The sequence below is a fragment of the Engystomops pustulosus genome, chromosome 1, assembly GCF_040894005.1.
Source record: "Engystomops pustulosus chromosome 1, aEngPut4.maternal, whole genome shotgun sequence".
NCBI classification, from domain to species: domain Eukaryota; kingdom Metazoa; phylum Chordata; class Amphibia; order Anura; family Leptodactylidae; genus Engystomops; species Engystomops pustulosus.
Genome location: NC_092411.1, coordinates 267,636,192 through 267,663,022, shown reverse-complemented (window position 1 = coordinate 267,663,022; position 26,831 = coordinate 267,636,192). Strand labels below are relative to the sequence as shown.

At 41.9% G+C, this 26,831-nt stretch overlaps 1 protein-coding gene across 3 annotated transcripts in view; it reads left to right on the top strand.

The window, feature by feature from the left end:
* Positions 1-25,961, top strand: part of PPP2R2C (protein phosphatase 2 regulatory subunit Bgamma) — a 91,339-nt gene extending 65,378 nt beyond the window's left edge. For all 3 annotated transcript variants that reach the window (XM_072126115.1, XM_072126116.1, XM_072126114.1), the window contains 8 exons: positions 2,251-2,348; positions 3,585-3,750; positions 5,016-5,128; positions 5,573-5,750; positions 12,103-12,267; positions 18,927-19,096; positions 20,343-20,434; positions 21,025-25,961. In XM_072126115.1, coding sequence (XP_071982216.1) covers positions 2,251-2,348; positions 3,585-3,750; positions 5,016-5,128; positions 5,573-5,750; positions 12,103-12,267; positions 18,927-19,096; positions 20,343-20,434; positions 21,025-21,316 — 1,274 coding nt within the window. In that variant the 3' untranslated portion in view covers positions 21,317-25,961. The remainder of the gene's footprint in view (positions 1-2,250; positions 2,349-3,584; positions 3,751-5,015; positions 5,129-5,572; positions 5,751-12,102; positions 12,268-18,926; positions 19,097-20,342; positions 20,435-21,024) is intronic.
* Positions 25,962-26,831: the final 870 nt, after the last annotated feature.

Below are 26,831 nucleotides of genomic sequence, written 5' to 3'. Positions count from 1 at the left end.
GTAGGACACATCTACCAACAATAAAATGGTAGATGTCCTTCAAGGAGAGTTCCGCTTGAAACATATTTAGCCACTACCAGGAGACAACATCAAAAGATGTTTAGATGTCTCCTCCCATGCCTTTATATACAGAGTCTTGGTAGCTTGGTATCTAGTGCTTGCAGGATAACAGGCGGGAGGACAAAGGATGAAAAGTTTCATGCAGTTAGGGAGTGTGATAGGCCTGTCTTTATGAGCATGTTTGTGCTTTGGTGGGTGGGTGGGTGGGTGGTTGGCTGGTGGTGGTCTGATAGTCCTGGGTAGGACATTCCAGAGAACCTGTGCAGCTTGGGTGAAGTCCTGGAGTCATGAGCAGGAGGTTCAAATTAAAGAAGAGAATATTCTAAAATCGCTCACTTGATGTCTGCGTTTGGGTTCAGCCTTGTGACTCAAACATAATCCAGCAAATTGATAGCCCTTGAAACTAGTCATGGTCAATCATAGCCATGGCTAGTTGCAAGGGCTGTCAATATGCCGGATTAGCTGTCCGGCTGGCAATCTGTCATTATGTCCGGGTCTCGTGGCTGATCCCGAACGCGGACATGAAGTCTACTCATCTCTACTGTCGGATCAAAGAGCACGGGTTGGGCAAAGTGAGGGAGGAGAGGTAGGGAGGTGCAGCACTGTGCAGAGCTTTGTGGATGAGGGTGATTAGTTTAAACTGTATTTGGAAAGAGACAGGCACAAACTGGAGGCATCCAGGCAGCACCTGGCTGCTGCAATAAGAATATATTGTAGAGGAGAAAGTTTAGGAAGTGGAACAGATTAGTAGGGAATTACAGTAGTCGAGACGAAAATTAATCTTAGAAGTTTTGAAGGGTGAATTGTGCAACCTACATGCCAGACTGTGGATGGCTGGTATTCGGAGAATATGGGTTATCTGACTGAGCGCATGTTCACTCTACTAAGAATTAATGTCAAATGCTAACTTAATAAAAACTTTGCCACCAGCCCCTCCCTCCTTCAATTATGACTTTGAATTGATAATACAAAGATGAACTCTGAACATTAATATTAAAGTATTATCCAACAAACATTCTAATGGGCTAGAATGCTGTTTATAGCACTTTGTACCTTAGGACTATGCTAGCAACATTTACCTGGGAACTCTATGGCGCTATCCAAGTACCGCTATGTGGTAATATCTGGTCACTACAAAGTCATAAATAAGGTCTTTAAGGCAGAATGTATTCAAACAGAGTCAACAGTCCTAGGACATATGATTAATCGCATAACAACAACCAGCACCCCAACTATTATCCATTTGAAGAGACCATAAGGCTCAGCCAAGCACAGCACTGTACATTGTATAGAGCGTGGTATTGCAGCTCATGTCCATTCATTCAAATAGAATGAGATAGATATACATCCCATATATAAGAGTAACCGAACTCTATAAAAAGAATAGGAGTAACTTATATGCAGAATAAGTAGAATCCTACAGCACTGTACCCGTATATAAAGGATGCAATATATAATAATGTGCTCTAGGAGTAGTACAGGATAGGAGTATTTGTACTGTGCCCATATATATAGGATAGGAGTAGTAGTACTGTGCTGTTCCCATATATACAGGATAGGAGTAGTAGTACTGTGCTGTTCCCATATATACAGGATGAGTAGTAGTACTGTGCTGTTGTCATATACACATAATAGGAGTAGTAGTACAGTGCTCTGCTCTGTGCATATATACAGGATAAGAGTAGTAGTACTGTGCTGTGCCCATGTATACAGGATAGGAGTAGTAGTACTGTGCTGTTCCCATATATACAGGATGAGTAGTAGTACTGTGCTGTTGTCATATACACATAATAGGAGTACTAGTACAGTGCTCTGCTCTGTGCATATATACAGAATAAGAGTAGTAGTACTGTGCTGTGCCCATACATACATGATAGGAGTAGTAGTACTTTGCTGATCCCATATATGCAGTATAGGAGTAGTAGTATTGTGTTGTGCCCATATATACACAATAGGAGTAGTAGTACTTGCTGAGTCTATATTCACTTGGATGTGGGTGTAATGTAGTTCCCTACATATGGGATGATTTATCTAATAATACTATATATGTAGGACTGAACAGATGTTTTACGTATATTGCAATGGGGGCTTTTTGAAGAGGCGATCTAAGCAGATAATCCCTTTTATCTACAGACTTTGTACCATATATATCATTATTAATGCCGCATATCCAATGTTCTTCTCTTCCAGCTGATATCATCTCTACAGTTGAGTTTAATCACACTGGAGAGCTGCTGGCAACTGGGGACAAGGGGGGTCGTGTTGTAATATTCCAACGAGAACCAGAGGTAGGTGTAAACTTTACTGTACATTTAACCGCCTTATGTCATAACTTGGGTTCCAGAAGGCAGGAACAATAGTTCTGGGGGGTTAGCTCAAAATTGGGGAATCAATATCAATAGCTAACAAGTTTGATTGGTGCAGGGTCCCCTTAGTCACCCAAAATCCTCCAACATGATCATGGGGTGCACATTGCTTTATTTGACAGATAGGAGTTTGACCAAAACTCCAAGGTTTGCCAGAGATATTAGGACATATACAGTATTAGAGATGTGGCCTAATGGTTTCCCTGTCAGTTTAACACTATTACTGTGTAATACTGAATTATGTAGGTGATGAAAGGGTTATAGTTTATAGTCACTGGGAGGGACCAATAAAAAGTTGAAATTAGTTTGATAAAATGTATGAAAGATGAATATATTGTATCCAATCTATCAGGTAGAGCAGATAGAAGGTTCACAGAACGTCTGTCCCTGGGGCACAATTTATGTCCGCATGATGGGGGATAACTTGCTGACTGGTGGGAGTCTCAGTGATGGGACCCTCAAGAATCATGAGAACGGGGGGACAATGGGGAAATGAATGAACAGAGCAGCTCTATTCATCTCTATGGCACTGATGGAGATAGCCAAGCATTGTATTCGGCTATCTCCATCAGTTACATAGACAGTGAATAAGACGGCAGTGCGCATGTGTGATCATCCACTCCATTCTTTTGGGGTGCAATAAGGGTACAAGAAGCCCCCGTTCTCGTGATCCGTAGGTATGCCACCACTGGGACCCCCACTGATCAGCAAGCTATCAACTATCCTGTGGATAGGGGATAACTTTTTGTGACTCGACAACTCTGTTAATACACCGTTGAGATGCAGAATGGTGGAGTAGAGAGCCGGCAGCTCCCTGCTTCACAATTACACTCAACCATAGAGTTAATTTCCGGACACAGCTCCCACTTCCTGGGACAGCATGGCATTCGGCATATATTTGTAACCGTTCCACCATATTTGGGACGATTGGAAGGGTATGGTAAATCTCATGATGAACAAGATTGGATAGCAAATCAATGAAAGAATGATGCAATCTGTAGACTTTGTGGAAGAAAAACTGAAATACAGACATTGTAAGAGCAGCAGGTTATAGAGAAATTTCTACAACTTCCCATAATTCAGCGTCATGATATATAATCTTCATCACACTATGTCATATACCACTTCATGGCATCGCTCTGATTCTCTCCTCTGCAGTGTAAGAATGAACCCTGCAGGCAGGGCGAATACAATGTCTACAGCACTTTCCAGAGCCACGAGCCCGAATTCGATTATTTGAAGAGCTTGGAAATAGAAGAAAAAATTAACAAGATTAAATGGCTCCCCCAGCAGAACGCAGCCCACGCCCTGCTGTCAACAAATGGTAGGATCACAGATCATCTGCCTCCATGTGCTGCTACAGGAGGGAAGCGATTGTTTATGAGGCTGCTAACAAGTGCTGTTCACAGCTACACAGGCCTGCACATCCCCGGGGGCATGTCTGTCAGTCCTGCCATATTCTGTATGTCTGAATAGCTTCTTATACCATTAAGAGCAGCAGCATATCTATGCATTCATTTTTTGGTTTCTATCTGTTTGTAGCAATGGAGAAGCTCCTACTTATTATTTATTAAAGTTTTAATTTTGGATTGAGAGTTAGAGAAGAGCGGACTCATAGTGCCGGATTGGCATATGAACGGCCAATCCGGCAAATTGATTCTCCTAGCTACTAGCCATGGTTATGATTGGCCAGGGGATGCCTGGCCAATCATAGTGTTATGCTTAAGGGGTAGTGGACCCCCTGGACCGCTGCAGACAATGACATAAAACGACACCTGGGACCAGGGTCTAAAAGGCACCCATTTTTCTCCAGAGCTCGCCACAAAGCGGTTTGGACTTGCTGTGATGTGGTACCACCAGGTCGTTTCACAGGTGTGATTTTGTCGGCGGTGGCAGCCAAGGCAAGGTACAGAGTCAGAAGGCAAGATCGTGGTCGGGGACAGGCAGGAGGTTGAGTCAGGCGGCAAAAGTTCAGGGTCAGAGGCGGAGCAGAAGGTCAGGGCTAAAAAATTAAGCACTGAATATTTCACATGTACCCAGTTAAATAAGCTGTTAGCCAGGGTGGGAGATGGGCCAGTAGGTAGACATGAGTGGTGGTCTTGTAAGTATGGAGTAGCAGTGATCAGAGAAGAATTGCCTTTTTTTATATTTTTTTCAACCCATTCTACACTTTTGCAATATACTTTATGTATTTGTTTCTATTATTACACAAATTTTAGGAAGTTTTAACCCTTTGAGATGTAATTGAATTGAAATGCAATGGAAGTGAAATATAGAATTACGTTTTCTCTATCCTACACGTATATGATACATGAAATAAATGGGGGGGGGGGTACTAGTGGGGGGATTGATTAGGTAAATAGATGGCTGCTGGGTTTATAGACAAAGGGGTTAATGAATGGATGGGTGCATGTGTGTACAGAAATGGTAATTAGATATATTGGAAGGAATGGATGAATAGATGGGTGTGTGGAGGTAGCATGGATATTAGATGTCAATAGACATGTATGGGCTATGTAGATACTTACTATTTATGATATTATATATGGACAAAATGTAACATTATAATCAAATATTCTTCCATTCCAGATAAAACTATCAAATTATGGAAAATCAGTGAGCGTGATAAGAGGCCAGAGGGCTACAACCTCAAAGATGAAGAAGGGAAGTTGAAAGATCTTTCCACCGTGACCTCCTTACAGGTAAGATGTATGTTGTGGCGTGTAGGTAGGATTTAGGCATAGAATAAACCTTTAAATGCTCAGAACTATGGATAAATATATATCCTATCAAAGTATATAGAGGCAGAATATGGCCCTGGTGTAAGAAGCAAATGTTACTGCTTTCATGATGACGACTTGGCTCCTGTCCCCCTAAACTGGTTGCACAAATTGAACATCCGCCCTTGATATGTTACCTTCTATTGCCCACCACAGGGCCACTAGTGCCACCCAATAGTGCCATTAATCCCAGTACAGTAGTTACCTTTTGAGAACTATGCATGAAGGAGAACAAAAGCTTCAGAAGGTCCCTGCTCAATTGATTATTAAGTGCTAAAGATTTTGAGAAATTTGAGGATTTACCGTGGTCTGACACCACATGTCTCCATGTTCTAAATATTCCATTGTATGGTCTTCCATTTTCAGGTGCCTGTTCTCAAGCCCATGGATCTAATGGTAGAAGTTTCCCCAAGGAGAATATTTTCTAATGGACACACTTATCATGTCAACTCCATCTCTGTCAACAGTGACTGTGAGACGTACATGTCAGCCGATGATCTCAGGATTAACCTCTGGCACTTGGCGATCACAGACCGGAGCTTTAGTATCCTTTCTTATAGCTCAAGCTGATGACTCTAAAGTCTTGGGCTTAAATCACACATACTGTATGCGTAGATGTCCCTGGATGTCCACGGATAAAGGGTTTATATCTGTAGTACAGGACATTGAAGGCGGGAACAATTGAGGAGAACATTCGTTATACATGTAAATGATTGGTTAGCGATGATCTCTTGGTCTTAAAGTTGACATATTGATGAAATCCGTTCAGTCAACTATTGAAAAGGGGAGGGCAGGTCTCCCTCTGGGACCCTTTCCAAACTGTAAGATGATACTAGTTGTCATCCTCTTCCATACATGTCAGCACTTTATTTAAAGAGAAACGTCCATCACCAAAAATCTGATTCTTTGATTCCTTTTATATGTGTTGGTTCTTTGATTCTGACCCAGTGGCAATTTTTTTGCAACAAGCAGCTTTGCACCACCCACCTGTCCAAATACATCAGTAGAAGGGCATCTATTAAAGGAAATCTTCCATCTGGAATGTACTTACCCAAGTATCTCCAGTGCCAGATTTCCCTGAGGCGCCTAGAGGCTGGATCTTCCCTTCAAAATTGAAAAATTATGTTTTAAAATATGCAGATTAACTTCAATGTGGCCTCAACATTGTCCCTGTGAGCTCATGGGCTATGGTTATTTCCCAAAACACTCCTGAGACGCCATTTGCATGTTCGCAATGTCCACTGAAGCCACCATTAAAGGCCTGCGCATGCGCAGGGGGGTTCCGTTGCGCCTCCAACATCGGGGGCTATGGTAACTTCCCCAGTAGCATTTGCAGTGTCAGGGTTCTGGGTTAGTAAACCCCCCTGGACCACCATGGACGATGACACAAGCCAACGACTGGGAGCGGAATCTAAGTGTCACCCGGTTTTCACCAGAGCCCGCCGCAAAACGGGTTGGTCTAGCTGCAGGGGTGATGCCACCAGGTCGTTCCACAGGTGCGACTTGTCTGCGGTGACAGCCAAGGTCGAGGTACAATGTCAGCAGGCAATCTCGTGGTTGGGGACAGGCTGGAGGTCAAGACAGGCAGCAAAGTTTCGGGGTCAGAGACGGAGCAGAAGGTTAGGGCTGACAGTGGATGAGCGAAGTCGGGAACAGGTCCAGGGTCACAATGGGAGGTCAATACACAGGACGCAGATAACAGTTTTCTCAAAGGCATAAAGCCTTGGCATGGTTTGTGGGGAGAGGCTGGATTAAATAGAATTCTGCCCTTTAAATCTTGTGAAGTCTAGGACACGGGGGCGCATGCACAAGTGACATGCAGTTAAACTGAACCAATGGTTTGGTGTCCCAAATCACCCTACAGTATATAATCTCTTACACTTATACTCACCCGGGGCCCTGCACAGTCATTGAAGCCAGTGTAGGACACCTGGTATACTATGCCTGCTTCATTGAAGCAACACATAGATGCTGGGAGCACCCAACGTCCTCATCGGACTCATCTGTAGGGAAGGCCTCTTTCACATGGTGTATGATTTCTACAGTTCTATATTTGTGTGTGCATGAATCTGTATACATGTGATGTTTTTTATTCGTATGTGCATATATGTCACTATATCCATACCATATCCACATAAAATATGGTGGGCTCACCCATATTGGATGGCTGATGGATGCACCGCCCCCTGGTTCTGGTCTCCCTGGATGCTACACATATATACAGAAGCATAACTGGGTAGAACCACATGCAACACAGATTTGTTATCTTCATTTATGATGTAGGACCCTTCTCCCACCGCTGAGGAGATCTTATCCCAATATTGGTTTCCAGCTTGATGGTTACATCACTGCTCAAGAGATTTTTTAATATTTTTACCCAGAGCTGAGGTTTTGTATTAAATTATTTATAGTATTCTATCCTGAGAATCTACAGAAGTAGAACAAAGGCTTCAGTGCCTTGATGTCTCTCTCCATAAGGCCGGCCGACCTATAGGTTCAGTATGTTCACTCATTACAGTATGAGGAGCGCATGTGCTCAGCGGATGAGCCGCGCGCTTTGTAAGGCTTCAGATGTCTAGATTCAATTATTTTGTGTCAATTGAAGCAGAGTCTTAGTTCCTGGAGAGCTGATTATTTTCCATATACTCTCGGGTATATTGTAGAGTCTCGGTGATAGCATCGCTTTCAATTATACAGCGGGGCTGCCACAAAGAGAGATCGTACCCACAATAGTCGTTTATTTTTGGGCTCGCTACTTCCAGGAGCCTGGTATCCTATTTTAATAATGGCTGTTTGCCTCCTTTTAGGGCTCCTAAGGGTTTAGATTAATTAGGAAATCAAGAAAAGCCTCTCATTTTAATCAGCATAATGTTCTATTCCAGTCGGGCGTCTTTCATCAGTAAATCCTCTCAAGTCACATGGCGTTCACGGCTCTGCGTAGAAATCTGCCAAGGAGATTAGGATGTGAGTAAATTCCATGTAAAATAATGCATCCGCTGCAGAGAAAAAAGATTTATTCAGGATTTTCGGCCAAAAGCAAGCAAAAAAAAAATCTAATATTTTTCAATAGAGGACGTCTAAGTACAGGTCATTAGATTGTCCTCTTCTGTCCTGTTTCTAGAAATTCTTTTGTGTAGGTTGTTAGTAGGAGCAGGATAGCACCCATGACAAGCCGCTCGGATTTAAGTGCCTGAACCCATTGGGTGATTGGAGGTGTCTAGCAGCGGCCTACTTCTCTATGTACATTAAGAAGTCATGCATACCGTATTTTCTGGACTATAAGGCGCACATAAAAAAACTAAGATTTCCTTAGAAATCCAAAGTGCGCCTTATAGTCCGGTGCGCCTTATGTATGGAGGAGGGCAGTGACTGGAAGTGACTGGAGGAGGGCAGTGGACCCTACTTACATAGGTCCCCGCTACCGGAGACCGGAGACAGCAGATCTCCAGCGGGAACTGCAGACCACGCGGCACGATCCACGGTCTGCAGTTCCCGCTGGAGATCTGCTGTCTCCGGTAGCGGGGACCTATGTAAGTAGGGTCCGCTGCCCTCCTCCACCTGAACGGACCCTCTTCCCCATCTCCCTGTGTGACCGCTCACCTCTTGCCGGGTTGCCGGGTCTGTGGAGAGTCGCTGGTTGCGACCTCTCCGCTCGGCTTTCAGACCACGCCTCCGGACCTCTTCCTAACCTTGCGCCTTATAGTCCGGTGCACCTTATATATGAAATTATTCATGGTACCTGGCCTTTATTTAGAATGCGCCTTATAGTCCGGTGCACCTTATCATCAGGAAAATACGGTAGTTACAGAACAGTTTCCAGAAAAGTCCTATAAAGATACGATTAGGGGTGCATGGTAAGATCACGAGGTGGCCTTGTTTGTGGACGTTAGAGCATGTCATTGCATTGCTACATGTGATGTGATGTGACTGTGACAAAGTTGTAGAAAAATCCGAACCATCTGTTGTTTTGGTCACAAATAACAAGTGACTTTAGACCTAGAGCTCCATGTAGTTGAGCAACTTCCATGCACTTCAACTCCTCGTACAAGTCACGCAACAAAAAGAACAAGAACAAGTCACCCTGTAGGCAATGGATTACATAGTAATTTCATCTGCTATTATTTTTACACCAAATCATAAAATTGTTACTTGTTAAAAAAAAAATCCTTAAAGGGGTTTTCCCACGAAGAAAATTCTCAAATCTCAATCCTCTAGTGATGTTATCACAATAAAGATCATTTTAACCCCTTACTTTACAATCTTACTCAGTGTTATAAAATTTTCCAATATACTTTATCTATCAATTTATCACAGTTTCTCTAGATCTCTGCTTGCTGTCATTCTTTAGAGAGCTTTTATCACCCCCTCCCCCCCCAACACATGTTACTACATTCTTGCAGCTCTTAAACTACTTATGCTAACCATACTTTTGTCTCAAAGCTTAGTTATATATGTATCTTTAAAAAATCTGTTTCAAAAATATGCTAATTTGCCTGTATTTCTTCAGTGGGCGTTACCAGAGCCCTACTAGGCACCAGTGTTAAAACTACCAAACACTCCTTCCTCCCCGGGGTCACTTCAGTAACACACCACCTGTTCTGGCCGCCGTCACTCGCCAACATCACTCTCCAAGCTCTTCAAAAGCTCTTACATTCAGACGGCTCATGCTTTCCATTGCACATGTGAGAGGAGGTGGAGATGGATCTTCAGATGTAAGTCTCATAGGACTCATGTCTAGGAAAGCTTTTTTTTTTACTCTTTCTCTTTGTACAGCCTTCATACAGGTCGATTTGGGACCCTAAACAACAGGTCCATAGGGAACAGTACTTGGTTTAGGGCCCCAAGACAACCAAAAAGGTTCTCTTTAATAATCTCCTAAGGGGAAGGTTGAGGGAAACATCTCTGGCAGCTTACATCATAAATCTTAATGCGCAGAGTATGGTTGAAGGAGTTATGCTGCTTAAATTGTTTCAAATGAGATTAGAGTGTTGTACAATATTTTGTGCTCTCCTCGCCTTATGGGACCAGTCACAACTGCAACCTCTGTAGTTACACCACTGATGGTTTGGCTGTTATCTCAAGTCACGTCACTAGGCTTCTTGAAAGTCGGGCATTGAACTAGAAGGGACTGCCATTTTTGGAAAAAGTAATCAAATATTCCTATATTTGAGAATATGGACAAGTGGATGCTATGTATATGACATTTCAAGCAAAATGGGCAAAAATGTAGCTGCTGTAAAAGATGTAGACCACAGGCAATTGATAAATGGAGAATTAGGACTCATTTCCCCTCTTTTCCTCAGTGGTAATTCCCGGTACACAGCAGACACGTACCTTGTAATTGTCATGGACTCCCCGTCCCCCCTTTGTGTATCAGTGTAATTGACTTGAGCATTGCTGGAGCATATAAAGCCAGCGTGACGCCACCTGATGACTTGTAATGGCTTTTCCCTGCGGTTTTAAGCAATCGTGAGTAACTACTGCAGTCCCACCATTTGTAGCTGGCTGATAATACAATCTCCTTGTAGTTGGTAATTATTTTTATTGGTTTTACGTTGTGCGCCTGAATCCGAAGGGTCTCATTTATATGCAAAGCAACCATCAGCAATGTGAAGTGTTACAGGGCTCATACAGCAAAATCCTTCCTGTACAGAGGGTTCCAAAATGTATAATGTTAAAGGGGTATCATACAATTACGCTATAGTGTATACAATCTTATCCGCAATGGACCTTGGCAGGGGCTATGATAAAATGGTGGGTTACATTTCACAAAATTTATCAAAGTAGGTACAAATATTTTTGTAGCATTGCAAACTTTGGAAAATTGTCCAAATCACAAGGAAATTTTTCAGAAAATCTGCCGTTAATTTGCCTGCACTTTTTGGATGCGGCTCTGCAAAAGATCGAAACCTATATGTCTCCCATAAGGGGAAATTTGCCTTCGATTTCAATTATTGTTCCATATTTTTAATATTTGTGCATGTGTGTTGAGAGCCAGCACATATTTATGAGGATTTCAGGGTTAACGGTCCCTCTCTTTATAATCTCTGAAGGCACGGGCGTAACTACAGTGGTAGCTGCCATAGGAGCTGCTATGGGGCCTGCAGTGTCAGGGGGCCCCAGCATCTGACCTGTCACATGAAAGAATGGAGGATGTGCACAATTATATATATATATATTTTTTAAGTGGGAAGGGGGGGGGGGGCACATTCAGAACCCTGCTATGGGGTCCTGCCTCCCCTAATAACGCCCCTGTCTACAAGGTAGAGTCAAACTTGGTGGATGGTTTGGGTGATCATGGGTTCTCTAGAATCCTCTAGGCTGCCGCCCAAACTGCCCATATTATATCGCTCCGTAAAGGGATCACCCATCCCGAACCTCCGATCACCGTAAAGAACTCTACATGCCATAAGTGCGATAAGAGGTTCAGATTGAGAGATCCCTTTATCCTATTGGGCAATGGGCCTGATACTGGTCCACATAGGTTCATGTGAGTCAGGCCTAAAGAATCTAGGATGTCTCCATAGACATAAAGGGGACTGTGCGCATGCGGCACCACCAGCACAAGCCGGTCAGGTAGGGGGACTGTAATATAGCAGGTCCATTACTAACAGGTCGCTTTCACACAATATTTTTTGCACATTAGCCAATGTGTTGTACCTCTATTCCCGTACTGAATTAAGTAGGTTAATTCTCATAACTGGAAATGACTTTGGTAATTTTCTGGAATTGATTGAACTGCCATTCGTTGTACAAAGGAGACAATTACACCGCTATTAGGATTGTTCCAGCTTTTTACATCAGTCAGTTGTAAGAGGAATCCTTAATTACCCCCATAGAACGTGAATACCGCCCCCAATGTGTCATTACTTATCCTTAATCATCTGTAATATCAGACATCGTAGACATCAAACCTGCAAACATGGAAGACCTGACCGAGGTGATCACAGCAGCCGAATTTCACCCCTATCACTGCAACCTATTTGTGTACAGCAGCAGCAAAGGATCCCTGAGGCTGTGCGACATGAGGGCGTCCGCGCTGTGCGACAAGCATTGTAAACGTAAGTCGCTGCTACAATCTCGTCCTTCTAGAAAGAGCAGAGCTGCCATTATTGTACTTTATGTATCCTGTAATATCTATAAGCCTTTGCCTTTGAATGTTATTAACGTTTTCTTTTGTCATAACTTTTTTTTTTACTTTTCGGTGTACAGATCTGCACGACATCTTATTTTCTATGTAACAAATTGTCAATCTTTAATATTAATATTAATATTCCATGCTGTGAACTGGGAAGCTTGAAAAAAATTCCAAATGCGGTGAAATTGATGAAAAAATTTATTTGCACCATTTTCTTTTGGGCTCTGATTTTCTGGCTTTCATTGGGCTCTCCGTAAGACACCTCTACTTTATTCTTTGGGTCGATATGAGGCACAGGGGTACTAAATTTATATAGATTTTATTTTAAAAAAAATAATAAAACATTGGGGCACATTTACTTACCTGGTCCCTCGGAGTTGCCGTCTGCAATACACTTTACCGCGATTCACTAAGATTGTGTGCCCGATTTTCTGCATCTGTCGCTTCTCCGCTCAGGTCCGCCGGAGTTCAGCATCTTCCTCCCGGTGCATGTAAGTGCTTGGCTTGCGACACAATTTTGAAGTTAAATTCCGTGGTTTGTCTGAATCCGTTGGATCGCCCGATGGCCCGCACCCCGATTGCGCCAGAATCTGATCGTGTGCGCAAAAACCCCTTTAAAATCCCTGTCCCAGTGGTGCAAAATGGAAATCGTTGCGGTCCGTGGAGCTCTTAGTAAAGGAGCCCCATTGGGAGTCATTTACTAAGGGCCCGATTCGCGTTTTCCCGACATGTTACACGAATATTTCCGTTTTGCGCCGATTTTCCCTGAATTCCCCCAGGATTTTGGCGCACGCGATCGGATTGTGGCGCATCTGCGCTGGTATGCATGCGTCGGAAATCGGGGGGGGGGCGAACGAAAACCCAACGGATTCGGAAAAACCACCGCATTAAAAAAATATATAAAAATGTCGCAGGACTTGCACTTACCTTCACCAGGAATAGGCCGGTGAACTTCAGTGCATTCCTGCGGGCCGCGGGGAACTTCAGCGCAGCAGCGCCACCTGGTGGACGGCGGAGGAACTACCTTAGTGAATCCCGGCCGGACCCGAATCCACCACAGAGAACGCGCTGCTGGATCGCGAATGGACCGGGTAAGTAAATCTGCCCCATTGTCTTCATTTCACCATATCCTGTCACTAATAACATTATTTTTTTGGGACGGTACGACCTATGGATTATTTTTTATTGCATTAACACCTATGGAGGATGTAGCTTCTCAGGCTAATTTGCATCCATGCCTTCACTCTAGTGGTAGATGTCCTTTAATGTTGCAAAATGGTGAAAAAAGTGTTGATTCAGACATCGGGGTGATATTTTCCTTAATGGGGTTCACCAATGGAAATAATTGTTTCTATATTTTCATTGCTGGCCCTAAGCTCTAATACAGACAGCATGGTGGTAATAGTAAGAAGGGGAATAATGAATGATGATATTATATACCTAAAGGGGTTGTTGGCTTACAAAATTGTACTCAAATATTCCATTAGGGAATTCAAACTTAGGTTTCTCCTATTTTGGTTAAATATTGACCGTTACAGAGAGCGTCATTCACTGTGGAGGACCTGACATGTCTGGGAATCACATGAACAAATATAGGAAACTGACAATACTTCATTTGCCCTCTGGGGGCACTGTAGGGAAATGGAAACACTCTCCTCCTTAAGTTACAGCTGATTTTTGGGGTTTCATCATTTTGTGAGTAAGTTTTTTTTTGTCACAAGAACATATTGGCCAAATTATAGACAAAAATAACTTCTATAGATGGTATTTTAGAATGGTGTAGGGCTTGGTGCATGTGTTAATTGGAATGATATAAACCCACTTTAGTAGCAAAACATCATTAAAAACATCCAAGCTAATTAATGCTGACCTTTACGAGTAATTGTAGCATGCCAATAATTGTTTCATTACCATCAAGCGCATGCAATTAGGTTATGATGCAGCCATTTCCAGGCACAGATCCAGCAATGAACCTCTGCAGTTCTGGACTCGTCAGAATTGACGAAGACGAGGCACAAACAACTTGTTTGTTACATTTTAGGTCTGTGGATAATTGCTATGACTGTACTTATTACAGTGCTGGAATTATTATTTTAGGATTTTGTGGATGGAGAGAAGAGGGGAACCTATGGGCTCTGGCTGGATTGTTGGGGGTAGAGTTAAAATATTATTTTACTATTGGTGGGGAAGATAGGTGGGTTGGCCCTGGCTCAGAATAGAAGACCTGACCTTAGAGATAGGCAGTCATTTTTTTTTTTTTTAAAAAGCATCACCCGTCACTGATGGACTGCCACTAAGGGAACTAGATCTTGCCACTAAGGGAACTAGATCTTGCATGGATCCATAGCTTTCTCCATGGACCTTTGGAACAGTAGAGCATAAGGAACATTGGGTGGATCCATCCGAGCCTGTGCGTAGAATACTGGCATAAAAAGCTATGAAATGTACACATTTCCTAGCGGACGGCCAGGAACTGTACATATTTCCCCCCTTATGCCACCTCTACACCAAGTGGCAATTATAGGGTTAACACAGTGGTGGTGGGGTTTCTCCGAATGCCAAACTTCAGTCTGAACATCGTGATTCGGGACCGCTCTCCCCTAGTGATGAAAGGATCACTTTCCACGATCACAACAACTCTTCACAGCTTTTAGAAAGGTACTGGACCCCTGTTCCAGTCATACTTGAAATTTTCTCTCTAGTTCCTGGTGTTCTAGAGCAGTCATTGTCATTAATTTGAGCACTGTATTGTCAGGTGGGTGGAGCCAGACTGACCGCTCCAGCACAGGACCACCCATCTGAGCTGTATTAGCATAATTTCTTGGTATTATGAGAATCCAATATGCTAATTAGGCCCTCTACTGTCAGATGGGTGTTCTTGAGCCAAAGTTAGTTCCAGGTTTCAGTAGGCCCCTGGTTCCAGAGCCTGAAATGAACTCATGTGGCAGAATAAAAATTTCAGAAGCTAAAACAGTCTCCTGTTCCCTAATATATTTCCTAATTAATCATCCCAAACAGCCCCCTCATGATTATTTTATATAGAGCCCCCTCATAATTATTTTATATACAGCCCCCTCATGGTTATTTAAAAAAAAAGCCCCCCTTACCTCCTATGGATACCTTATACAGCCTTATGTGGGCCCCCCCAGCAGCTCTGGACCCGGCACTTGCCCAGATATGCCCATTGCTGGCCCTGTCTTGAGCACCTGACAGGCAACCTGACTCCACCCATTTGAAAAATTGAAAAACATTTTTGCTCCTGAACATTCAGTGGTGAGTTACTTATGAACAGATGAAGGATATTGATGCATCCCTCAGGACCTGACTCCTATTCTACACTATTCTAATTGTTTGTGCCTAAGGGTAAGGAGGGATGGCACAAATGTAAAACGTTTTTTTACCTATAATAAACAATTATTTGGAAATGTGTCACAGAAATTGGTCTAAAAAGGATCATTGTAGTAAATACAATGGCGCACATTTACTAAGATTGTGCGCCCGATATCCTGCTTGTGTCGCTTTCCCGCTCAGGTCCGCCGGAGTTCACCTTCTTCTTCCTGGTGCATGTAAGTGCATTCTTGCGACACAATTTGAGAGCTAATTCCCACGCTCAGTCCGAATCGGTCGATTTGTGTTGTATGAAAGCAGCGCAGCTGCACCAAAATTCGATCTTGTGCGAAAAAATTGCAGCACCTGTTAAATACCTGTCACAGCCGCGTAAATCCCCAAAAAAGTGCTGCGCGACCCTTAGTAAATGAGCCCCCATGTCTCCAGGTTGTCGTGATTTTCAGCTTGAGACAAATAGAAACTCTACCATTATTCAGGGTGAAATTCCGGAAGTCTTCTGAGTAGTTTTTGGAGCAGTGAATTCATGCTTGTAGTAGTATAGTAATTATCAATTAGACAGATGTGGGGTAAGACGCTGTATTCAGCCTTCTGGCAGTCTAGAATTAAGCATGACAAGTTTTACAAAGGGAAGTGTATAATTTAGCATAAGCATTCATACCGTACAGTCTGAGCAAATTCATTATTGGAACAGTATGGGTCTGCTGCTAGGTGTGTAGTCACAGCCCCAGGAAAACAGCGTAACTTACTGTATGATACCATTTATGCATCTAACCGGTGGTGTTCTCCAGCATTTGCACTAATATTGCCCCTTCACAACACAAAATAATATTTCTGTCACATGCATACAACTAAAATAGTAGACAATATTTTAGGCAAGTTTATCAGACTGAACTTGGTCATGGGCATCCGGCCTAAGGCCTCATGCAAACAGTCATGTGCTCTCCGCGGTTATGGGGAGGAGGCGTGAACCCTCCTCACTCCTCTCCATAGGATGCCAGGATGCCGTCGTAGTCCAACAAAATGCAGGATCAGTCCCATATTTTGCACGGTGGACACAAGCTCCACCTTGTATGGTTCCCCCATAGACCTCTATGGAGGATGTGATACAGCCGCAATTTGTGCATCCATATCACGGTCCCCAATACGGTCATGTGCGTCCACATAATGCTCATCATACGTTCATTTGTGATTCAACTGTGGGCTCCCCACTACTGAATGGGCATGGCCTCCCTTAACCACATAATACCAACTAATATTTTATAACATATCACATTTTCTGAACTATATTAATGAAAATCTGAGTCTGTCTGTTACATGTATCAAAGCTAAATCTGCCATTGACCTGACATAAAGTGATACAAAACCCCCAAGCTATAAACTCAGCATCTCCACATTTAGATAAGAAAAGGACTTTGGTTATTTTATCACAGCAGTATTTAACCCAAGAATACTAGTACAGTAATGTAAAAGTAACAGTAATGTATGCATATAAAATATTCTAATGTGTTACATCCTCTTTGAGAGAGAATTCCACCCACAGCAATCTATAAACAGCACCATTTAAACATGGACAAGAAATGGGAAGAACAGACATATAAGGTACTAGTTTGAAGAAAAGTCTCCAAAAACTCAAAAAAGCAACCATCATAGTGCCACATTCCAGAACTTGTAATATGTCCATGTTAAGGCATCCATAATTAAGAAGGGTCAGGTGAGGGTTAAAGGTTTAGCCCTTATATTAACCATCAGCTGTCCTTGCTTACTACATAACGACCTCAAACTAGATGGCATTCCTTATACTGATTAATTAGGAGACATAACCATACTTCAAACTGAGAGGGTGCATTAGAGCAAAATCACAAGCCAGAGAGGTCTGAGATACTCATTTCACAACCGGATGGCAATGCAGTACATAACCAGGAGGCAAGGGGTGGTCAGGAGAGAAATCAGGAGTCTGGGAAATCAAATCCTTGTCATATAGTATAAACTAGCTGGTAAAGGTAAACCAAAATCAATGGCAGAGAAATCCAGCTCCAAAAAGAGCTTAAGAGCTTCCTAGTGATATTTCCACATCTACCTTTGAAATATTTTTTTTTTGCACTTTTCCAGTAAAAGATTAACAAGAACAATATAGAAGAACTGGACATAAAATAACAGACTACAGTACCATGTTGTAACAAAGGCAGTAAGCAAACATATGGACAATTGCCAGCATCAATAACACATGTGAAGCAGGGGATATGTTAAGTTGCATGCTATTCGTCAAAGAGGATAAGTATACTATAGACACAACTACACACATATATACGCAACCAGAAGAACCCACATGTCTACACTAATGCAAGACAACATAGACAAACAACAAACAGACCCTCCTCAGCATACCCTAAGAAATAGGGGGAGATATAAATTGACAGGCATTTATATGGCCATATAAGAGTTCAGGTTCCATCGTGACCAGATGAGCATGAACTTATAGGGACACTTCCTGTTAATATACACTGAACGGTATTAAGGAATAATGTTATTAATAAACAGGATCCATCGTCTCACAGGAGGGGGCTCCTGGTGCTTCCAGGACATAATCACTACCTTTCGGGCATAGTATAAGGCAAACCGGTCAAAAATCTTGTTATAATGACAATGGGCTATCTCATTTAGTATACCGACACGGTAGACCTGCGGGGACATAATGCATGGGAAGCCAAAGTGTGTATTAAGAAGTTCAGGACCTCTGACCAGAAGACGCTAGTCCAAGGGTAAGCCCATACACAATGTAGGAAGGTGCCAGTAGCAGCCTGACAAGGAAAGCAGGAGTCACATGGCATCACACCCATGCCGTGGAGTTTCACAGGAGTATAATAGAGGGGGTGTAGAAATTTAGACTGTATCAGGAGATTCCTGGTTCTCACCACCGAGTCAAAAAAAGGAGAGCGCGGCTTCCCTCCAGTCATCATCAGAGAGATCAGCAATGTCTTCTTTCCAGCGCAGGAGAACCTTGTCCTCTTGTCTACATAGACCTGGGTGAGTGGCTTAGGGAGGTCCGGGGTGCCCAGCAGGGACTCAGGTTTAGAGAATTCCACTGTCAGGGTGGTAGAGCCAAACTGAGCCCTAAATGTGTGTCTCAATTGTGAATAGTGAAAAGAGGCTATGGCAGGTAGAGGTTAGAGGTTTTCATTTTTATTAGATAGGGACTGATAAAATCATCTTCTAATAACTAATGTTTCCTTACAGTTTATGAAGAACCGGAGGACCCAAGTAACAGGTCCTTCTTTTCGGAAATCATCTCATCAGTTTCTGATGTCAAGTTCAGTCACAGCGGTCGTTACATGCTCACACGTGATTACCTCACCGTCAAAGTTTGGGATCTAAACATGGAAACCAAGCCCATCGAAACGTACCAGGTAAGTTACTACAACAACCTCAAGGGTTAATCTGGTCCAAAAAGAAACACCAGAAGAACCAAATTAGGTCATTCTAAGGTTCATTTATAAAGGTTTCCTGTTCAAGACTTTAATGTATCAAGGGGAGAGTAGATCGAATGGGGGAATTCATGAATGTGGTGCAGAGCTCAACAACTCTAGTATAGTTCTGCGCCAAGTTTATCATTTCGATGATTAATCTGTTGCAGTTTAAGACCGTTCAGTTCTACATTTAGACCTGCTTTTAGCTGGTCTAAACTGTGCCCCACAATGTGGCATACCCTCTTAAAATTTTTGGCACTTGAACTAATTCTGGGGGGCAGCTTTAGGCTCCAGCATCGCAACATTCTTTGGGTCTTCAGAAAACCACCAGATTTAAGGTGTACGAGAAAGTGATGTTCCATTGTCCCAAAAACTCAAGTTACCATCAGCCCAGCCCGAAGGCTAATCCAACTGGGATCAAAAGCCCTACAGGGTTTTACTAAAATCTTGGGAAACCCCTTTAACTAAACCATATAAATTAATATAAGAAATAGATTTGGTATGGTTCATTCAATTATGTAAACTTTTTTTTGGATCAATGTGATAAGTATTTACACTTCTTATCAACAAATCACAATAAAGAAGGCAACATTCAAGCATGGAGGGGGGGGGGTACTTAAAACAATCAAGTCAAGTTACCAGTTTAAGGCCTCATTCACATGGCCGTTGGGGGACATATATACAGCGACATATATACGCCGGATATATGTCCCCCATAGGCCGGCAATGGGCTTGCGGCACCGTACCGTAGCCGTGAAAAGATAGGACATGTCTTATCTTTTCTCGGAACATAGTGCCATGCCCCTTGTTACTCTATGGAGAGGAGTGGGGCCGAGCAGTGCTCACCCCTTCTCCTCTCCCCGGCTCTGACATGTGCCTGCCGTGCTAGGGTACGGCAGGCACACGGCAGTGTGAATTCAGCATAATACTGTACTTTCACTTTTCCCAATGGGAGAGCTCAGATAACAAAGTTGGCATCTATCTTGACAACGCTGTCCCGATCATCGTTTACACGGTTGATGTACTACGGTTCTCACCTGTCAAACAAATAGAAATCAAATGAAGAAAATAAATACCTTGGAAGAGGAAAAAAAGAAAAAAAGAAAGAAATCCCATCTGTAAATAACGAAATGTGGTGGTAGTAGGTTTTGTCGAATTTTCGGTGAAATATTTTCTCATTCTGTAGGTCCATGATTACCTTAGAAGCAAGTTATGTTCCCTGTATGAAAATGACTGCATATTTGACAAGTTTGAGTGCGCCTGGAACGGCTCTGACAGGTAAATACATTTTCAAACACAGCAGAGAATACATAAGTCCTGCCCAATGGATCAACTTTTTTATGTTCTAAAAATACCTACTGGATTTGTGAGGAACAAGATCTCAAACCCACGGGAATAGTTCACATTTACTGGGGGAATAGTGGGTAACTTCTTGCTAGTCAAAACTTGACAGGTGAACAGATTAAAGAAAATACAAACACCAAATTTATCAGAGGCACAATATTGTGAAGGTCATTCAACATTTTGTTACCTCTTTCGATAGTAAAAAAAAATTCTCTATTTGTGCTAACGTATGACTAAGTTTTGCCATAAAGTTGATTTGATTCAGATGTTCTGGGACATCCTGCTGTGGGAGAGGGAGCGAGAGCTTTTTTTTTTTTTATCAATTGTAACTTTATTGAAACATAGAGAGCGATATAAGGCGAACATTCAATGAGAACTATAACAAGAAACATGCTACCATGCTGTAGCGAGAGCTTTTTTTATTTAGAATACTGAAAGCAAACTCTTTTTATGTATTTACGTATGTTGATGTTTTTTTTCCCTCATCAATAGAAAGATCATATCTTACTTTGGTTTTCCTCTAGTGTTATCATGACTGGGGCATACAATAACTTTTTCCGAATGTTTGACCGTAACACGAAACGGGATGTCACCTTGGAAGCTTCAAGAGAGAGCAGTAAACCCCGCGCAGTCCTTAAACCCCGCAGAGTGTGCGTCGGTGGCAAGAGAAGAAAAGATGACATAAGCGTGGATAGTCTGGACTTTACCAAGAAAATCTTACACACAGCTTGGCATCCCACTGAAAACATCATTGCCATCGCAGCGACAAACAATCTGTATATATTTCAGGATAAAGTGAACTCAGATATGCACTAGGATTACCAATTTTTTTTTTTTTAATAATTTTTCAACCAACAATTCTCGAAGGCATCGTCTTTGATGACCTGACCAGGATAGTCTCCTTGGTGATGGAAATGGTATAATGGTCTTTCTATAATCCTTGTACAGATAAACCTCAAACAGTGTGGGGGGGGGGGGGCTTCCTTCTTGTCCCCCCTACTGTCCATCCTTTTTTTTTTTTTCATTTCTTTATTTTTCTTGTATCATAGTATGGTATATGAGCTTTGCAGCAAAAAATACTAATACAAAAGGATGACTTAAAAGATAGCCAAAAAGATAGCCTAAAATGGTCATTGTAGACGAATTTAAATACGAGGTTCCAAAAAGTATGAGATACCGACGACCGATAATTTGTATTCACTCTAATTCAACTTTAAATCTTGTAAGAAACTTTAGGACCGCCATCAACGATCAATGGGTTGACGCTAACTGGGCCCTACAAAGTATGCAAAGAGGTTCAACCTGAATCCTAACATAGGTATACACCGAAATTTTGTATCAGTGGGTCCCTCTGTTTAAGAACGAGTATAACAGTATTAGTTAAGGGGGTGCCAAATATACACATTAGAAAGGAGATGAAGGACCGTAATCAGTTGACCCAATGGAGTCCAGACATTTTTGATGGTGGCCATGAGTGACCTACAAAAGTTGGATATGATGCAGATTAAAAAAAAAAAAAATTGTGTAGACAAGAGGAATAAATTATACACAAACAATGACAACGTATTACAAGTCTATATATTACATTGTCATAGCAAGAAAAAAAATCTAAAAAAAAAAAAAGCAACATGCATGAATCATATTATAACAAAAATCAAGACTTGTCACATTTATATTATACTTCAACATGCAACGAAATGAATATTTTCCCTAAATAATCCAAAAAGGGGGAAAAAAGAAATCCATCTTTTGCATGTGAAAATTTAAGTGCTGGAAGCTTTTGCCTATTTCCATCAATATTTAAAATATATGTAGATATATATGATTTACATTAAAAAAAATTATCCGCTCCACGTTTGATGCAGCAAGGTTTTTTTTTTTCTTCTCCTTAATTAAATTACATGTGATTTGTCGACACAAAAATTGTCTGGAAAGTAAAAAAAAATTCCACAACCATTAATAGAATGGTATAATCAATTCGACGCGTACAGAAGTATAAAAGAGTACCGGTATGTTAAAATAAATTATGGAAACCCTCAGAGCCTTTGAGACTGATCTGGACCATAATTATAGGGGGAACACTCCTTTGCCACGTAAGTAGACACCAGCACTAAAGTTGGTGGTATGTTGTAGGTGGAGGGGGGGGGCATGTCTAAATGTGACTAAGGCAGAATTTTGTTAAAGAAGACCCTTCACCACCTCACACTTCATGAACATACCATATTGTGGGGACTACTACACAGATTCAGAGGCTCTTTTTTAGTTTTCTTTCCAGCTCCTATGGTTCCCGAGATAACAGTCCCTGTATCTGACCATTGTATCCCACACCACTGTCAGAGAGGAGTTGCTGGAACGGAGGAGGGGGGTGTGTGTTATGAGAATCTTCTCTCGTCGCATCGTCCAACGTAGCCTCTAGATGAGCAAAGAGAAATCACACTGTGAACGTACACAGCAGCTTCTCTGACACTGTCTGCTGCTGATTGGGAGGTATCAGAGAAGATTATCATAGCACTCGATCCCTCCTCTGCCGCAGTTCCTCCTCTCAGAGAGTATTTTAATGGTCAGATACCTGGACTAATATTTCAGCAACTGTGGGGCCCAGAAAGAAAATTTAACGTGCCCCTGAATCTGTGTAGCAGTTCTTACATCATGGTATGTTCATCGCCACATGTGTGACTTAGGGAAAGGTTCTCTTTAAAGAGGAAATTAAGTTGTGCTGTGATTGGTTGCTAGGTTTGTCATAAGTGACTCGTGATCGGTGTCACTGCCAATTGTGTGTGTATTTGGCAGGAGCGGGGGGTTGAGCCGATCCCAGACGTTCAGTTCGTTAGGAGAACCCAAACCGGCAAAGTTTATCAAGAAACCAAACTATGTGGTTCTGATCCTCTCCCCCCCCCCCCTCAGGGGCAAAACTCTTATTAAGAGCAATGGATGTTATTTATCAAACAGGTTTTTTGGCCTAGTTTTCCAAAGCAACCAATCCGAGCTTAACTTTCATTTCTTACACTGCTTTGGGAAATAGAGCCAATCATTTTATTAGTCTTAGGAAAATTACACCTAAATCTCTGAGCTTCACCTAAATGGTCAAGAGGCTCATGGGAATTTAGGTGGACTTCCCCTTTAATTTTTTCCTATTTTTTTTTTTTTATAAAATCCGACTAAATTTGGGGATACAAAGCTGTAAAGAAAAATATCCTATATCTGATTTATTGAGAAAGAAGCTGCATGCGTCTGATGCAGCACATAGGGGATAACCCCATTTCTTGATTTATTTAAAGCTGCAGTTTGGTTTTTTTTCCGACTCCATTTATTTCAGGATTACCGTATATATATCGCTTTATTATTGATCTATTTTGTGACGTGCCGAGGCACCGGACACAATGGCTGCTTGGTTTCATTAAACATGAGAGAAGTGTAAATGAAACTCTCATGTAATTCAGCGTCTCTATGCAGTTAATAATGTAAAAAGAAAAAAATCTCCAATGCGCTTCTGAAATCCAGAAAAAGTAAAAAAAAAAAAAAAAAAACTTAAAAAATGTTTACATTTTAAACCTGCTTCAGTGAGAATTTTTGTCACGGAATTATAGTGGAGTTTGCACTTATACACCCTGGGGGTGGCCATTTTGTGACACCATGCCAACTCTAAATTCCGAAATCCTGCTGTACTGATATCTATGAGACCCGAGGACTGTCAGATTGACCCATCAGAGCCTTAGAGAATCCTTAGGCTCAGGGGTGGATTAGGATTGCCATGGGCGCCCTGGGTTTTACGAATATTATAGCCCCTACAAGTCTGGAATCACTTCCTACATCTGGTACTAGAATCAGCTTCTTGGGTAATGGTGGATGTGTCCCTTCTACCTACTTTCAATCTATGGTTTCAGGAACTTAGAGGACCTTCAAAGATCCTGAAACGGCTCTTGTGTATATGTGTATTGAGAGCAGGAACAGATGTTTGAGGATTTCATGGGTGAAGGTTCTTCTTAGTATAATATTTGGTAGATGGTTTGGGTTGTCATTGGCCCTAAACCCCCAAACCACCTATATTATTTACACTAATGCTTAGACTCAAACCTAACACTGGACCTTATAGATACAGAAGAAGACAACCTAATTTGGACCAAGGTAGGGTGATGAAGGGTGGGTACCCAGAATAATCTGTTGGGTCCAAGGGACTACAATCTGGCACTGGACTTGACACAAATTTTTTCAGAGGTATCAAATAAGCAGTTTCTCATGTTTCAAAATGGCTGCCTTCACTGTGTATAAGGATGTGTTCAAATGGCCGTGTTTTTGAATTGTATATTCTTGCCTACTTCCGGTCATGTGACCATCCAGCAGTTGGACCGCTCACTTTCAGACTATAAAAGCATGCTGGGAGTTACAGTGGTAAGATGGCTGGGGAGTCACAAGTTGAACGCCGCTGACTAGTCAGTTTTCAGCAAGAATTACCTCAGAAATATGGCCGTGTGAAAACTCCCTTTAGTGACAGATCAGTTTTAAAGGGCACCTGTCACCAGGATGGTCAATCAAAAGGTAAAGAAAAGGGACACATTTGCACCCATTTCATGTCTCCTTTAAGCCTCCTCTGAAGAGTCCTGTTATCTAGGAGTCAGGGAGGCAGACCAGACAGTCACATGACTTGTATCAGCTTTACTAATTGGCTGACAGACTCACAGGGGGAGGAGCATAGGTGACAGACAGTGGATTTAATTATCAAAACAATCATAATATAGCAACCAATCACAGCTGATCTTTGTTCACCATCGCAAACCAATAGCTTTCATTCGCAACAGTTATAGAAAATAAAACTGATTGGTTGCCATATTTGATTAATAAGGACCTGTAATCTTACTTCATGTGAGTCAGGGAGTCAGGGAGGAGGAGCACATGTGACAACGATTCTTACTCATTTTATAGGCAGTTTAGGATATTGTGACCTCCAGGTTTGACAGGTTCCCTTTAAAATATCAGGCCTTATTTATTAAAACTGGTTGACGTTAATAATGGTTGTTGCCCATAGTAACAAGTCCTACATTACTGCTTTCAATGGACAACTGGAATCTGGTTGCTTATGGCAAGACCCACACCAGTTTTAGTAAATGAGCCCCTACGTGTAATATATACGCCTTTCTCGAGCTGGTCGGCTCCTGTACATACTGCATGTTTTATAGTTTGGGTTTGAAGGAAACGGCTGCTGCTTTCAAGCGCAACAAGCAAAACTTTTTTATATATCTAGCTCAGTTTCCTGTATATGTTAAAGTGATACATACAACGTGTATGTTCTACTTTTCTAACCTTCTGTACATACGTGTGAAGCACAAGCATGTGCACCGATTTTCAGCCATACTGCACACAGTATAAGATGTGTCAGCTTTTTGTTCAAGGAAATGAGGAATGTCTGTTTATACTGTATAATGTACTTATTCTGGACAATATATGTATATATTTACTGAACTGATGTAAGCTTTTTTTTTTTTCCTTCTGTACAAAAAGAATATAATTTTAAAGATTGTTCTAGTAACATGGACAAATGAATGATGTGAACTAAAGCAGATAAGGTCTGACTTATTTGTGTGTGGTCTCAATAACATGGGTTATTTTAAAGTCAAAAGGTGTGGCCATTCCATTTCTTTATTGTGCAGGTTGTGATTATTTCCTACATGAGTGACTGAGTGAGAATATGCTGGTACTTCCTGCTGGGATAGAGGGAAGGGGGAGCTGCTTTGTGAAAATTCTGTATATGTAAATATGTAACATCCCCGAAGCCCCAGGTCGTGATTATTTCCCACTTGAATGACTGTGAGGGTGTGAGTGAGAATATGCTGGTACTACCTGCTGGGATAGAGGGAAGAGTCAGCTGCTTTGTGAAAATTCTGTATATGTACATATATAACATCCCCAGAGCCCCAGGTCATGATTATTTCCCACTTGAATGACTGTGAGTGTGTGAGTGAGAATATGCTGGTACTTCCTGCTGGGATAGAGGGAAGAGGGAGCTGCTTTGTGCAAACACTGTATATGTACATAAGTAACATCCCCGAAGCCCCAGGTCGTGATTATTTCCCACTTGAATGACTGTGAGGGTGTGAGTGAGAATATGCTGGTACTTCCTGCTGGGATAGAGGGAAGAGGGAGTTGCTTTGTGCAAATTCTGTATGTACATATGTAATATCTCCAGAGCCCTTTTGATTCATTAGCATAATATTAATAGTTGATTTTAGAAGGAAGGAGGCCATGGATAACAAATACAAGAAGATTACCGCGGTCACGGTGCCTGGATCTATGAGTGACTCTGGTTCATCTAAGCTTGATTTTGAAGGTATATTTC